The 16430-nt window shown below is 42.1% G+C and overlaps 3 protein-coding genes across 3 annotated transcripts in view; all 3 read left to right on the top strand.

The window, feature by feature from the left end:
• The first annotated feature begins 5214 nt into the window (after positions 1-5214).
• haus8 (HAUS augmin like complex subunit 8) lies at positions 5215-9815 on the top strand. Its single transcript, XM_062396365.1, has 10 exons — positions 5215-5457; positions 5756-5820; positions 6349-6410; positions 6552-6678; positions 6918-7028; positions 7112-7215; positions 7361-7519; positions 7964-8105; positions 8593-8734; positions 9463-9815. Exons 1-10 carry the CDS (start codon positions 5399-5401, stop codon positions 9587-9589), a joined length of 1098 nt encoding a protein of 365 aa, XP_062252349.1. The 5' UTR covers positions 5215-5398; the 3' UTR covers positions 9590-9815.
• A 1150-nt stretch (positions 9816-10965) lies between these two features.
• Positions 10966-14695, top strand: sac3d1 (SAC3 domain containing 1). Its single transcript, XM_062396254.1, has 4 exons — positions 10966-11050; positions 12069-12486; positions 12909-13191; positions 13362-14695. Exons 1-4 carry the CDS (start codon positions 11022-11024, stop codon positions 13826-13828), a joined length of 1197 nt encoding a protein of 398 aa, XP_062252238.1. The 5' UTR covers positions 10966-11021; the 3' UTR covers positions 13829-14695.
• Positions 14696-15114: 419 nt separating this feature from the next.
• cpamd8 (C3 and PZP like alpha-2-macroglobulin domain containing 8) overlaps positions 15115-16430 on the top strand; it is a 42977-nt gene continuing 41661 nt past the window's right edge. The window contains exon 1 of the mRNA XM_062396144.1: positions 15115-15687. Coding sequence (XP_062252128.1) covers positions 15602-15687 — 86 coding nt within the window. The 5' untranslated portion in view covers positions 15115-15601. The remainder of the gene's footprint in view (positions 15688-16430) is intronic.

Here is a 16430-nt window from a genome sequence, read left to right as displayed (position 1 = left end):
GAGAAATATAAAGGGACAGAGCGACAAATGGAGTTGCTGAGCAAACACTTGGGCTCCATTCATTCGCAAAGTGGCTCCAGGGGACGGCTGGGGGGGGGGGGGGCATGAGAAAAACAGGGGGAATAAAAGAGTGACAGACAGAAAGGGAAAGAGAGAGAGAGAGAGAAACACACGAGAGAGTGCGACCTTTTTCTTGCTCAAGCTCATCAAGTACGGGCCAGGGCTCCTGAAAACGTAGGGATTACCAGGGTACAGGGACAGGGCCGCCTCTGCTCACTCCTGCACTGCACGCTACACTGCCCTGCTAAAGCACCGCACATGGTTCTCACACACACACACACACACACACACACACACACACACACACACACACACACACACATACACACAGCCAGTCATGCTTGCTTATAGGGTGCTCATCCTTCATTCGCAAAAATTCACATGGCTGCTTGGCATAGAGATACGAGTACAAAAGACACCGATTCATACATCACGCAGCAACACGTGCAAGCATCTTTAACTTAATTGTCATTTTCTGCCTCGTTTGAGTGACACATGCCGAATTGAAGAATAATGTTTGAGAATCTTCTTCTTCTTGGTGTCAAAAGCTGTTGCAGTTCTTCATTTCTCTGTTCGCTGAGGAACATGAACCTTTGACCTGCACTGATGTAAGGAAATCCCCCAGCATCCAGCACCTCAAGCAGGCATGCTGCAGGGTTCATCCTCAATAGTGAACACCAAGCTGAGGTCACATCCTGAGAAGATAAGCACTGTCTTTAAGCAATTAGGAGGTGAGCGGCACACGCATGAGGTGGAAAACGAGCCTCCGGGACATCTGATGGCTGTGGTGTTTCTTTGAGACTGCTTTCAGCCCTCTATGAGGACATGAGGTCTATGAGGCAAGAAAGAAATTAAGTTCTGAAAGGATACAACAGCACGCACATCCAAACTTGAGGTGCTGGACGACAGGTAAAGAAAAAACTGAAATCTGGAAAAGTTCGCCCACAAGTTGAAATGTTTTATTTGACCTAGGTGGTAACGTTTCGGGCACAGGCCCTTCCTAACAGGTCTATCACATGACTATTAAAATGAGAACAGAGATAAATAAAGTAAGATCAAATTGATATAATGTTAACAATACAACATTTTCTAAAGGTATGCATTTCTAACTATACTGCTTAATTACACATTATAATTATACAATTTTAATATTATACCTAGTTACAAGTATGTAAATTGTCTCTCCTTTTTTCTCATATCTGAAGAGGGGCCTTTTCAGGAAACGTCCTGGGAGGTCAAATCAAAAGTTTTGTGAGAGCATCAACTGATATGCAGGCATTTCTCATCTTCTAAGAAATACAGAGAATAATCCAACTCTTCTGTACATATGTACTCTTGCATCAGTCATTTTCAGAGTGACTATTGGGTAGTGTTGTTTCTTCGTTCTTATAAAGCTGTTGCTGTCGTCATGTCACCCTCAAAGGAATACATACAAAGTGCTCAGATTTGGACATTTGTGTGAAACTAAATGATCAGTAGAACCGCCAAGATTTAATGAAGGGAAGAAGTCGACCCTGTCCTAATACTCCACTGCTCACCACAGTGAGCTAACACAGAGAAGCTTACTGACTTAACACTGGAAGCTTCAGGCTGGGTGCTTAGATTCCTCCTCAGTTGCTTTCCTGTAGCGAGGGCCACTGGTACAATTAAGATCAAACACATGAAATCATACACCTGTCTGCTCTCCAGAGGTGAGGTGGCCAAACATAAAAGGGCACTTCTACACCAGGAGAGGACTGAGGTGATTTTGCTGTAGAGTAAGAAGAAACAGACCCTCTGTATTTTAGGATCATGATCAAAATGTTCCTTTTTTGATTAAGCTTATATGGAGCTGGCTCAGATTGGCTTTGGAGCAGTTATGCAGCTGTTTGGAAGTATGACTTCTAGAGACTGAATTGCCCAGATGCTGACTGGCTACCACTACAGCGTGTCCAGTAGGAACACGAATTGACAGTGTGCACTATCAGAGAGGTTCAATGAAACAAGGCAAGTCTACAGTCTTCTTCTTGTTTCATTATAAATGGCAGTTATGTGTGGTTTCTACAGAGAGAACAGGAAATGAATACTGGAGGTCAACTACTGCACTCAATCCGAAATAATAAAAAACATTTGTACAGATGTGCTTGCAATTAGCATAACAAATAACTCAGAGAAAGAAGGAGCACTTGACGACATCAGCGATACTCAGCAGTAACTGCAGCTATGCAGCGGTGCTACTGGAGCTCGCAATGCTACCACGCACCCTTGGGCCAGGCCTTGTGTGTGCTTGCATACGTGAACATGGCTCCAGGCAGGAAAAGATCAGCGGCCATTTAAGCTAATGATCATGATGTAAATGTATCCTTTCGGGTGGAATTTGAATATCAGGACTAACGGACACTTGGACGACACCTCAGGAGCAGTATGGAGGCATTTTAGTTTTGTTGTAAATATTGTTATTGTACATCCGGAGGTTTCTGTATTTTTCCTTGTTAAAAGTTGTTCCTCACTGTTACAGACTGTTGAGTCAAATTGTGGATATGGGCTGTAAAAAATAGATTTTAAATATAGTAAAAGGGTCAACTAATTGGTCCAGTAAATGGTCAGAGGACTGAATGAGATTACACCTATTTCTTACATGTACCAGATGTAATGGATGATAATCCGATTTAGGACGATGGCATTTGGTTCAAATATCCAACTAAATGCGTCAAATACTGTTTGTTGGTTTGACTGTATAAGGCGATGTGTATCCGAAGCATTCCTGGATGCCTATGTGGACCAGACTGTTCGACTGGGTAGTGATGAGTAACAGCTTACCGCAACGGGAAGAGGGTCTGGTGTGTGGGCTGCACGGCTGGTTTGTGTGAGTGTGCATGTGTGTGCATTCATGTGTTCATACATGTGTTAGGAGAGCGCAACACACATTTTCTTCGACTTCCATCAGAGCACAGAGTTAAGCTGTTTCATCTCACATTTGTATCGCCCTGAAATGTGGCCAAATCGAGTATCAGTGAGGTCACAGTGACATAGACGGATCCTTCATCGGACGTCAGAGTTTCGGAGCAGAGAGAGAGGTATGGGAGGCGTGCTCAGAGAGGAGACAAGGACCCTCATTCAGCCTCTCCGTGTCTCCATACTTCTGTCTTTCAGCGTGCACTTCTCTCTCTTTCATTTCAGCTCCTCAGCCTTGGACTCGATCTCATCTTTTTACTCCAGAGAAAAGTAAAAGGAAACGACCCCCCACAAAAAATGTTTAATGTAAAGCTAAAAAACATCAATATCAAAATAAAGGAGTGAACGCTGCTCGTGTCGAGCTCATCATCAACAGCAGCACTTGTTCACCTCAGAGCAGCTACTGGTCGTGGCATTGCATGGTGGTGAGAGATGGACAGCCAGCATGCAGGCACACAGCAGCCTGCCTCGAGGCTTTATTACACTGAGAGAGAGAGTAGAGCGACGATAACACCCGGCCTTTAAACAGGCTGATAAAGTGGGACAGACACACACACACGCAGTAAATTACAATTATTGTGCCAAGCGTAAATGTTCCACCTTCATCATCAAGATTCATTTAAGCTGAAAGGTCATCCAGAGAATAGAAAATCTGATTCATCTAATTAAAAATAATATAATATGTAAAAAATATTACAAGATAGAAGGATGCAGAATAAAATTCCTGTTAAATTATTAGTTCACATTTTCAGCAACCAGTGTTTTCCATCTCCAACCCCGGAGTTTAACCATCCATGTCCGTGGAGGTGACCTGGGACAGAAGTGGCTGACCAGTGTTTACCACCCAGTCCCACACCCACTCTCCGCCTATTGTCCTCCCTCTTGTCCAAGACCAGCTCAGACCGGTGGGATCAGCACCCATTATGTCCTTTAAGACTTGTGCACACAGTCACCCAGTAAACTTACAGGTAAGAGAATTTGCTGAGCTGATGTGCACACAGACGGGATGAAGATGCACACATGCAGGTACATGCACATGAGGGGTGATCATCTCCACTGGATGACAGTGATCAGAATCAAGACTTGAAGTTGCACTTCTCCTCTGTGTCTGTGTGGGTACCCTCAGGGTGCCCCAATAATAAACACATTTAAGTTGGATGGACAGGGCACAGTATCGCCTTCATGTAATACATAGCAGTCAGTCATCACTGTTAATACTGTGATGGTCTAGTTACCTGATCAGTGTTTACACAGCTTTCCAACGCCTCACTGGTGAGGACTGGTCTGATCCTGCAGACTCTTACACCCATCTAGTGGTTACTTGAACAACTGTAGGTTTCCACATCACCTGATGTCAAGGCAGAGGAAATGTTGCATTCTTTCTCTGACATTTCATTTTCAAACATGCAGTAAAATGTCACATGAACTGTAAACACATTCCGACAGCTGTTCTTTCATAGAGCCCCCACATGCGTTTCTTTTACTTTGTTTACAACTTGGATGATTAAGAATACATAACTGCAGGAGAAGAGATGACATGTGAAGCTTAAATCTAATCGACTATCTATTTATCTATCTATCTATCTATCTATCTATCTATCTATCTATCTATCTATATATCTATCTATCTATCTATCTATCTATCTATCTATCCATCCATCTATCTATCTATCTATCTATATATCTATCTATCTATCTATCTATATATATCTATATATATAGATATATATCGACCGACCATCCAAACATTCATCCATCCATCCACATTTCCTAGATTAGGGGCGGCTCTGGCTGATGGGAAGGTTGGCAGTACGATCTCAGTTTTTACCCTCTGCATGACAAAGTGACCTTGGGCAAGATGCTGATGGATGAACTGGCAAACTGTACTGAAAAGCACTTTGAATGCTCCTCAAGATTAGAGATTCTCTATATAAATGCAATCTCTTTACCGTATATCCCTACTGAGACTGATCAGATAATACAGTACGTGATGTATTCAAACTGCTGCTTTTCATTAATAAATAATCAGTTCAGCAGACTGGAACTTGATTTAAAGTTGTATGGGAAATAATAGTATTCATCATTTATCATTTGATGGTATTGTATAACTTAATGTATGAATGTGACAGTACACACTCCAGTACACTAGATGTCAGCATTCACTTATAACATTTGCAGGCGGCCACACAAGCGCAGAGAAGACGAAGAAGAAGAGCGGAACAATCTATGGAACAATTGCATCACTGTTTGTTTCTGGGGGTTGACTAAACTGGCGTACAGGCGGGTCTTTCTCAAACCACTCCGTCCTGTGTTTGTCTCTCAGCAGCAGAAAGAAGCGCTTCTCGTGAAGATGTAGCTTCAGGACAAGTTTCCTTCTCTCCACCGAACTCTGCTCCAAAACATTATGGCGTCGAGAAGAGCAACAATAGCACCAAGTGCTTTAAAAAGCACCGACGCTTTAAGGTAGTCATTTGATGTATCCTTCTTTAAAGCGAGTGCCTTGTAGATGTGTGGTCAGTTTCACTTTAGGAGAAGTTCATATAGAGAAACGTCAGCAAGGCTGTGTCATTTTTGTTAAAACGATAGGTTGTACTGTTTTTAATTAGCAGTTAAGTCCCCTTTTATAACTGGTGAACATGTAGCCTGTCAAAGCAACAGTTCTTTTTGAGAAGTATAGTTTACAGGAAGCGATGCTAACATATTAGCTTAGCATTCGGTCGGCTCGTTTTCTAACAGTGCGACCGTTTTGTTTCTGTTCCAGCTCGAAAAGTGGGAGCAATGCGAATAAAACCAACAGCAGCGGGAACGCGAGGAAAAGTGTGAAGAGTAAGTATGTGTTTTAACCTCATTGGTTTTCTGAGATTGTCGATTAGTTGAATAAGTTGTGATAATGCTGCCACCTTTCAGATATGACACACACCCCAGGATTTCTTAAATCTCTCCACGACTCCTCTTCAAAAACGACTTCATAGTGACACTCGTAAATAAAATCAGCTTGAACTGTGTTAATTATGATGTTTCAATTGCTCTACGTTGTAACTTTGCCTCAGATTTGTTTTAAATGTGCTTCGGATGCAAAGGAACTGTGCTAAAAACCACGATACACGTCTCTGATCTGGTATTGTGATGTACTGTAGGATTACAGAACTGTGACACAGGAACATTTTGGTTACTCTCCCCCTCCAACATAAAAAAACAAACAGTGGGTTTTGAAAATATGTTTTTATTTCCATTATGTGAGCGTTTCTAGCTCACATGAGACCTATTTACTCAATGTATCATAACAGAGCTTTATCAATTTTAATGCTGTTTCTTTTTGTCTGTAATTGTCCAAATTTCTTCATCAAACTTTAGCAAGTGGAACGATAGTCAAGTCTCGATATATGCAGTCTGCAGAAAAGTCATCACTTTCGAAGGTATTTGCTACTCTTTATTTTTTTTGTCTGTATGACCTTTTAATATGCAGATCAAGTGAAGCATCCCTCTAAGTTTGGCGCTGTCGTACCTTTGATGATACACATCTTTATATTATTAAAAAATCTCCTAACCATTGACAGAGTAACTCGCTGACCAACGAGTCTATGGCCGGGCCAATGAGGCCTATCTCACCTAAACCAAGTGGTGTCAGACCAAAGCTGGGTGTGTCACCAAGGCGCTCCATGGCCCCACAGGCTCTTGCAACATGTAAGTGCTAATAATTATGAATTTGTATACACACATTTTATAACAGATCCTGAGAATTTTCATTTTAAAGCACATCAACTGGTTTAAAGAATGTCTTTTGTATGTGTAAAGGTGTATTATATGATTCGTTAAGAAGTGCATAGTTCTTTTCTGACGACATGTTTCCTCTTAGTTTTGGGACTATGAGATTACCTTTATGATATAGATAACATTTGCATATTGATTCATCTGTTTTATAGCCATCATGTCACGGGAAACGGAACCGTCGCTACTCGGGGAAAGTATTCTACAGTCTACTTTCTCAGCTGGACCCTGCTTTCGACCAGAGTTTGATATTTCAGTCATTAAAGGTAAACACATTTAAACCCTTTAAATTTCAATTAAAAATGGGACAATCCAATCAGTTTTCTTTCAAATGTCTCTCTTATCAAAGAGAAAACAGTGATGGAAAAAGCAGCAGAACCCGAGAGACACCCAGAAGAGGAGAAGAGGGACATTGAGTTGCAAACGTTACGACTGGCATACCTCACAGCTAAGGTGAATCCGTTTTTCAGCGTATCTGTTTAAGTCAGTGTGCAATGACATTTTAAGTAAGACCACTGTTCCACGGGGAATAAAGATCTTGCCAAGTGTCCCATGCTGTGACTGATCTGCTTCTGTCTCTTTGATGTTTGACTTAAAGATGGAGAGCAATACTGCAAAACTCAAGGCTGAGGCAGAGGCAAAGATCCTGCAGATAATGGAGGAAGATGAGGCGCTGCATAAAGACGTCCATGAGAAGAAGCGCCAGTACCTGCTCGCAGAGAAGAACAGGCTGATGAATGAGTTGCTGGATTTGCAGGTCAAGAAACATTTTCCTTCGTACTGCACTGACTTTTTCATGGTGTTACATTAAACTATATTGTGAGTTGTAATGAAAGACATAAAGAGTGTCATTTTTTTGTCAACCAGCAACATTCATTATACTCATCATAGCTGAATTTGGAACCTACTTCAGAAGTGTCTTGTTGCTATAAATCATGATTTTGCTTGTAGTATAAATTAGTCCGTCTTTACGGCAGCGTGTCTTAATACTATAACTGTATTTATTGCTGGAGACACTTTGCTACATTGTCATACTCATATTGATGCTTCTTGGGTCACGACTTTGCTGATTGATAATAAACAGCGGGTGAATTGTTGTTATAGTGTGTATAGTTTTTTTTAATGTAAAGATCAGTGTTTGTGTATAAACTCTACGGATGTAGGTTTCTCATCCTTCTAATGTTATCACTTTCCATCACAGATTGCTGCACTGACTCCTGTGGCAGAAGCTGCTCAGCAGTTCACAGAGCACTACAACTCTTTTGCAACCGCTGTTGACGCCACCAGACATGAGCTGCCTGTCAAGAACTTCTACATTGATGGAGACCGAAGGGAATTTCTAGGTTGTAGTGACGTTGTTTAAAAGATTAAAAAGTTAAAAGCTGTAGTTACAAAAAAACACATTGTTAATAGCACAAACAAATTACCAACACATTGGAGTCAGATTATTTTAACATTGGTAAATGAATTGGTGTATATTAATGTAGCAAATTTTTTCAACCTAGTCATGTTCTCTTAAAACAGCTGAAAGGGGCACAAACCCCAAAATACAATACACTACAAAAATGTTGTGTTAAATACCCTTTGCTATTGTCACCACAGAAAATGGTGTCCTATCGGTCACCGTAATGTTTAGATATTTTTTTTCACTTGTAAACAGTGCGCTTCTGCATTCTGACAATTTAATTCATGTGCTGATTGAAATTTATCTTCTTTATTAGTATTATTCCATGTGACCTAACCAGTGTGAGTAACAATAAATATGTGATGTGTTATGAACGTATTCTAAATGTTATGATAATCCTTTTGTCCTGAATCTACCCATTATAGATAAAGCTGAGGTTTGCCTGAAGGAGAGTGAGCAGCTGTTGCTGGGCTGTACAGAGGGAGATTATAAGGACAACAGCACCTCTCTTGAGTGCCTCAGGAACATCAAAATGACATCAAAAGACATCAGCCAGCAGCTTTCAGGGTATGCATATATAGAGGACGCTGTATACACATGGCCTCCCTTGTTAGTGTTTTGATTCATAGCTCTTTTGTTAGGTCACAGAGGATTTCACTGTTTGTGTGACTGAGCATCACTTTGCTTTAACTGGCTGGTTCTAACAATTCCTTGCTCTGCTATGGTAATGAAGAACATTATGCCGCCATTTATTATCTTATCAGGAATAGAAAATGTACTGGTTGCAGTTTGCTTGTAATAGGCAACTGCCACCGAGCACCTCCTGGCCCGTCTCTCATAAGCTAACTGAGAAAGTGTAACATGCCTTTATTCAAACATATCAGCGAACCACTCATAACACTTCTTATGATATGTGGTTAACATTTCTGGGACTCACAGTGCACATGTGTTCATTTAGTGGACCAACACAGTATTACATACAATCTTTACACAGGGCTGCACTGTGAAATTAACCCTGGGGCCGTCTCATAAACTGGCAGGGGCATTTAGCTACTACCTCTAAGGGAGGCCGCCCTTGAGCCAATAATACACACAGATATATGGGTATTAGAATATAAACACTCAGTTACATACATGTATGCTATAAGGGCTTTGTTTTGACTGTCCATTAAAAAAGTTTAAATATTGTATTTTTTGACTGGAAAATAAGTACATTTACTGCCAATTACTCTGTAGAGCCTAAGGTTGGATAACACCTGTACTCACACATTGCTGTTGCATCCTTTTTTATCCAGTGCATTTTCAGAGCTGCTGGAGCTGTCTTCATCAGCCTGTCGCCATAGTATCCTCGTCCAGCAGGCAGTGGAGGAGGAGCAGCTCGGTCCTGCAAGAGCCCACGAGCTCTACTGCCCCAAACAGTGACAGATGCCACACAGCATGGGATACATAACAAATGCACTTTGATAACCCCAATTCCCTTTGTGACATTTGTGACATTGAGTACTGTCAAATGTTTTTGTGTGCTGTATTATGAATTTGTAAATGTAAATATGAAGTGCAAAACAATGACTGATACTGTGTATAGATAAAACATTGTTAGTAAATAGAAAACAATATAAACCAGAAATAAAAAAATCCACTCCGCGAATGATGAGGTCCACTACACGTCATGTCTCAACAAACTGTCGCACTGATCGATCACACATGGGATGAGTGCGACCTCTTACCTGAGTTTTTTCCATGTATCCACAAGCGTTCCTCTACCACGCTTCGGGGGGAGATGCGCTCTGCGGCCTTCCACACAACCCCTCACACTCCAGAGGATGGACCGTGTGTGTGTGAGGGGGGGGTCGAATCTCTAGCTGAGCTGCAGGGAGGATGGCTCCATTTTCAAAATTTGTCGCGGCCCCTGGGCTTTTCGCTCATTTGGAGAGACTGACAGAGCACTGAAAAATAAAAAAAATTGGCTCAGACGTCCGATGAGGGCTTTTCAGAATAAAACCTCCGGTAACAGGTTTGATGTAAAATTCGTATTCTAATTTTTCAATCATCAGCAGCAAAACGGCAGAGTAAAAAAATTGTTAATATTTTTATATATAAAAATTAAATAATGAAAGGTGCGCAGTAGACTGCTGCTTGGTTTTATTGGACTATTAGCAGATAAACTCCATCCATCTCTCATGCTATGCCTTAAACTTTACTTGAAATGACTTTTTGATAAGACCCTACTTATAAACTGTAAATGGCTTTACAGCTGGCGATTAGTTTGGCATGGGAATCAGCAGGCGGTGTGGCCTAGTCGGTAGAGCGGCTGTCTTCAATAAGAAGGTCGTGGGTTCAATCCCTTCTCTCTCCAAATTTTTAATTGTTTTTTAATTTAAATTTTAATATTTTATTTAATTTAATATTTTTTATATTTAATTTAGTTTAGAATTTTATTAAGATTGGTCAATGTGGAGGTGTTCAGGGGGTCTGGGGGGGGGGGGGGCATAGGCAACCGCCTATATCGACTGTACCAGGAGCCGCCCCTCAGTAAGGGTCACTCATTACTCATTAATCAAATCAAACCTCCGGCCTCCTGAACTTTTACTTTGAGGGTGAGCCGTCTCTGTGTCCTCCTCTGGATGTCCTCGTTCAAGTTTAGCTTCTCAGGTTAACTTCCACTTCATGCACAGACATGTTGAGGCCTGACTGCACGAATCTACAACAACAAACAAGTCCCTGGATCTTTGCTGCTTCATTTCCTTATAAAGGGCTGGTTGATAAACAGTTCCGGATATGACGTCGCATCAAAACAACACGGACTCCTTATTATTGGACAACGCAAGAAAGTGACGACCTGCCTGAAGGACCAATGAACCGCAGGAGAGCGCCTCGTCGCTTGTGAGTACAAACATAAGTTTACCTTGCGTTAACTGGACTTTAAGTAGAAAATACTCCTCTATGTCAGTAGTTATCTCACACGGTGGCAGTTGGCGTACTGCAACCTGCGTAGCGTGATTTGGAGGAAGCGGTATACACGTGTTTTCTGTCTTTGTTAGCTAGCTAGCTAACTGTCGGTGCTGGCTAATGGTTGGACATGAACGGTAGCTAGGTGGTTAGCATCTCTATACACCTCCACATACTACACGTTACATGTAATGCTAACGGCTGCCAATGAAGAAGCTACTAACCAAGCACGACAGACTTATAATTAGCTGTTTTAGCTCAACTCCACAGGGATGTTAACTTAGAATCTCATGTTTTTAAGAGCAATTGAAATTAACTATTAAAAGAATGTCCTTTTAAGGGGTTTAGAGTTATAAACTGTCCTGAACAGACTCATCACTGTTATGCTTACATGTTTGAGTATCCCACTATCCTGGAAACCATAACAAAGGGGTGCATAGATGGTTTCTGTGTTTTTGACCATACACTGATCACTATCCGTTGTTCAACCACCTTGTACACAACTAGTGATATGGTGACACTTCAGATGAGTGAGAGAAAACTCAGGAGCAACTCAAAATCCAAAGATCTTGATGACATAGCTAACATTGGAACTATTTTTCTTTTCTAATTCAACATTCAGTTAAATCACTCATAATAAAGTTATTGTTTAACATGCTGGTAAGACAAATGTGGAGCTTTAAACAATATGAGGGCCATTTCTCTATGTAACAGCCTCCCCCCCCCCACACACACACACTTTGTTAGCATATTTCCCTTAATTATGATCAGAGACACATGAAATTGACCAAACAAGCATGACAACTTTCAGTGAGATCTGTGATGGTTAACACGGAAAGACCCAAGGTTTGATGAGGACAACATAAGATAAGCTGGTGGTCTTCCCTTTCATAATGTAGATCTGTGCGTTGTTCAATCACATATTCATCTACTTCTTAACCTCCTCAAACAGCTCTCACTCCCAGAGGAGGGATGCACCGACAGGAGGAGAGTGGAGGCCGAGGAACCAGGAGCAACGGCGAGGCCCGGACAAAGCCTGGCTGAGACAGGAGGAGGGGGGCGAGAGACATGAGCCGCAGGGGAAAGAGGCGGCGCCCAGGGGCACCTGCCACACCATGTGCCCTGCTCATGAGCTACAGGTTCGTGAGGCACAGAACTGCCTGCACCGTTTCGAGATTTTAGCAGGTACAGAAACATACCGTCCGCCCTGTGGAGACCCCTCTCGCGCTGTCAAGGAGTATTCCAGACCAGCAGCTGGGAAAGACGCAACAACCCCCACTGACCTCCGTCCACCTGCTGTGTTGCTGAAAACTGTTTGTTACCTTATCGATGACATCGCTGCTTCCACCAATCTGCATCCATGGACTGAGGCTAGTAGTATTTACACATCAGTTTAGTATCGTCACCGATATTGATTAAATTGTTTACATTGTGTCCAAAAGTTTGCCATCATTTACAAACCTTTTCTAACAGTTGAAAATTCAATGAAGATTGATTTTTACAGGCAGTTTTCCATAACAGTTTGATGTAAGCCTCTGCCAAAACATCATGAACCTAGTGGAGATGTTTTAACACATAAAACTCACAATGGGCTATGTGTCATCCAATCTTTCCCTGTGTTGTAATCTGCAAAATATGTTTGAGGGAAATTGGTAGAACTCTGAATGTGTGGTAAAATGTCCTGAAATCAAAAATCTGTACAGTTGATTTTCCCTGTAGTTTATTTTATATTGCAATATTGAAATGACAATCATAGATCCATTTCTTATCTTAAATCATTTTCATCTTTTAGGTGTACGGCTTTGTTTTTGATCGGCTGCGTGGTGTGAAGCAGGACATGATCATCCAGCGGGTCTCTGGTTCGGACTGTGTGTTAATTTTAGAGCGAATGGTGCGTTTCCTCGTCTATGCCTCTTACCGTCTTTGTGGTGAGCCGCTGCGTCTCTACGACCCACGTATCAACGACACACACTTACAGGAGAATCTAAGCTGGTTGCTGGATTGCTACAAAGCAGGAACAGAACAGCATCCGAACCAGGAGGAGTTTCAAGCTCTTGGTCTTCTCTACAACTTGGGTAAGTTATATGCAAAGTTAAATGCTTAACAGGGTTTTTTGCATTGGTATATTTAAATGTTTGTTCAGGCATTTAATAAAAATGCAATTATTATTAATTGCTCCTCTTGTGTCTTGCAGAAGCCATGTTTGCCGTACTTACTGATCATTTTCTCTTTTCCTGTCTGCTAGGTTTATCTCGTGCCGTGCGTCACATTATGGAGCTACCTGAACCGCTCCGCAGCACCCCCGCCATCAGACTCGCTCTGTCTATCAACCGGGCTTATCTGGAGCGAAACCCGGTGCGCCTGCTCAGATTGGCCCAGAGGTTGAACTTCCTGCAGAGCTGTGCGCTCCACCGGCACCTGGTGACAAGTCGTAGAGATCTGCTGCACATATTCAGCCATGGCTACAGCAGCCGCAACTGTCGCTTTCCTCTCCACAGACTAGCTCAGCTCTTGTTCTTAGACAAGTCGCTCACAGTCCAGCTCTGCCTGTCTTACGGGGTGGAGGTTACCCAGGACGACCAAGTGGTTTTCTCCAAGACTGCTTTCAATGAGCCGGAACAAGGGAAACTGCACTGTAAACGATATCACAACATAGTGGCTGAGAAACAGAGAGACCTCACTGTCAGGAGTATCATTGATGGTTGTGCTTAAGACAAAGGGGGGGGGGGTCAACAAGAATGGTGCATTTCTCCACTAAGGTCAAACAGTCCCCTTAAATGAAATCAAGCTGAACCAAATTTCAGACACTCAGATGTGTAGATTTTTCATCATGTGTTTTTCCTTGTTAAATCTTGAAAAATGTCAAACGCAATGCTAGGAAAGATTTAAACATTTTGTATTTTATTATGGAGCCCCTAAAGTCCTGATTGTGTTGTTTTGCATCTTATGCACACAAGATACAATTTGTCTGCAAAGATAAGTTCTAATTGGATTAAACTTACAAAAACAAAGGGGTATGTTGCTTGTATAGCCTTTAAAAGTTTGTTCTTAGCAGATATTCAAAGTTGAAACAGAGTTCTTTCAATCGCAGTGGCCGCTTGAGGGAAACTGACGTAGTTAGAAGTGCAAATAAATTTGTCAATTGTGTGCAACAGATGAAAAAAACATCACAATTTGGTGCTCCATATTTTACTCTTTTCCTTTGGTTGATTTTCATTCTTGGTGCTCCTCTCCAGGACACCTAATGTTGATATGTTTTACCAATGAAATTCCCCAGATTATATATGTCCAAGACTAAAATTATTGACAGGATTCTGATTGAGCCATGGATTTGCCATATTCTTACAGAGTGGCATCAGTCAGAAAAATAAGTTCTCACTTGTTTGTAAATGTTTTTAGTTTTTTGTATCCTCGTAAAGCACTTAGGGCCCCGAAAGATGTGAATTGTTTTTTATCATGTTACTGTGTTTATTCAGTATTTCAGTTAATATACTGCAAACTGCTGTGCATCTGCCTTTATTCACTCTTAATACGTTGTACCTCAGAGTTATGTCAATAAATTGTTATGATAAAGAAAACGCTTTTTTCCACTGTAATTTGAACTCGTTTCCCTGCACCATAGCGTATTCGCCACTTGGGGGCAGCAGATGTCTGTCCGCATTACGGGCGTGATGCGACCAGTGGAGGAACAAGAGGCTAAATCAGATATAATCCTGCTCAGAAACAGTGTTTGTGTGGTGTTGCACTTCTAGCAGCGGACGTTGAGGTTGTTTTCCAGTGCAGGAGGAGCCGGCTGCAGCTGCTGGCTCATTGTTTCAGAGATGGCAGCGGAGAACCAGAGAGTATGTGACATGTGCAGGTAAACTTGTGAGGAGCTGCAGGGTCTTGTGCCTCCTACACTGGGGTTAGTCATGCTCCCTGTGCAGAGAGAGGAGGCATTGAAGAGAATGAATCGCAGCCTGCAGCTGATCGTCTGCTGACTCGCTGCTGCTGCTGCTGCAGGAAGCAGAGGATCGAGAGAGATCCGCAGGAAGGATCGGACATGTCCAACTTTTCTTTACTGTGATACAGTCTTTTCTTTGGCGCGCTGCAGTGGGAGGACGCTTTTACTCTATTTGTAATGCTGAAATATGAGAGAACGGAACCGGGGCGGGTGAAGAAGGCACATGGGAGAGGACTGCCTGTGTACTCTGGGCTCTAGAAAAAAATAACACTCAAAAGTTTTAACTTGGAAGTTTGATTTAGTTTTTTTGGCGATGACTGCAAAAAGCAGATCTTTGGTTCCGGGACTCTGAAACTCTCTCTCTCTCTCTCTCTCTTGCTGCACACCTACACCCAAAACCTCAATGGAGACGTAGACGTGAGAGAGTTGCGGACGCACACGGTGCTGTTCAAACTCCCATTTAGACCCAGCCTCCTTCCAGGAGAGCGGAGGACCGGGAGCCCCTCGTTCCCGCAGGATCTCGGTCACACTGAGGCCACGACATGTTGCGCTCGTCTCTGACAGCCTTGAGTCTCTGCTGGACCTTGTTCCTGTGCAACGTGAGCCCCGGCTGTGCACAAGAAAGACAGTAAGTATAAGCCAAGTGTGTCGCATGTCCTGCAGTTGCTTTGCTGCTGTACTGTAACTACTCCATGTCTCTGCTGTTCACTGCGGCTGCACTGGTGCAAACCTGCAGGAAAATACAGTTTGATTTCTCTCATTATCTGACCTGTGGCCACAGAAACCCGATTATCTGTGCAGGGAGCTTCTTTGTAGCGGATCTGGGATATTTACTGCATACAAACACATGCCCCTGTCTGTCACGTTGTCCTGTGAGGAGTTTAATGCCATTGCACGTAATGACATTGTACTATCACAACACATTGTCCGGCATGTGTTTTTTTAGACCTATCAGGCCAATAACATGTTATTGAACTACTGAGCAGATTATTAAGCAGTCACACATGTTTTTGGACTAGTGATCAGTCAATATTCCTTCTTTAACAGAATTTAAGGTGTTATTGAACCCTTTAATGTCAAATAATAAGGACTATAAAGATATTCTTACATCCCAAAATGAACGGGTTGTGTCAGTGGCCCATTATATAAACCAGATTTAAAAAAGATTTAGTTTAGTTTCTCCCATGCCATATGTGCAGCTGTTGTTTTAATTCTGACCTTGAGAGTTGTGTTGCTAATAGTGAGATTTGTAAAGAGTTCTTCCAGGTTGCCCAAGGGGGTAAAGGAGGTGAAGAATGCAGCTCAATGTAGGAAATAAACCCCCAAAATACCAATTTACTCACAAATGCTTGATCTACAAAAGAGAGCTCA

The sequence above is a fragment of the Platichthys flesus genome, chromosome 9 (assembly GCF_949316205.1).
Source record: "Platichthys flesus chromosome 9, fPlaFle2.1, whole genome shotgun sequence".
Classification (NCBI taxonomy): domain Eukaryota; kingdom Metazoa; phylum Chordata; class Actinopteri; order Pleuronectiformes; family Pleuronectidae; genus Platichthys; species Platichthys flesus.
This window is presented reverse-complemented; position numbering and strand designations above follow the sequence as displayed.

Excerpts from the sequence above, each read along its gene's own strand:
- haus8 (XM_062396365.1), top strand. The coding sequence starts at position 5,399 with ATGGCGTCGAGAAGAGCAACAATAGCACCAAGTGCTTTAAAAAGCACC. Across the intron at positions 7,216-7,360 it reads TGGCATACCTCACAGCTAAG|ATGGAGAGCAATACTGCAAA; the intron begins GTGAATCCGTTT and ends TTTGACTTAAAG. Across the intron at positions 8,106-8,592 it reads AGACCGAAGGGAATTTCTAG|ATAAAGCTGAGGTTTGCCTG; the intron begins GTTGTAGTGACG and ends TACCCATTATAG.
- sac3d1 (XM_062396254.1), top strand. The coding sequence starts at position 11,022 with ATGAACCGCAGGAGAGCGCCTCGTCGCTT. Across the intron at positions 11,051-12,068 it reads AGGAGAGCGCCTCGTCGCTT|CTCTCACTCCCAGAGGAGGG; the intron begins GTGAGTACAAAC and ends CTCCTCAAACAG. Across the intron at positions 13,192-13,361 it reads TGGTCTTCTCTACAACTTGG|GTTTATCTCGTGCCGTGCGT; the intron begins GTAAGTTATATG and ends CCTGTCTGCTAG.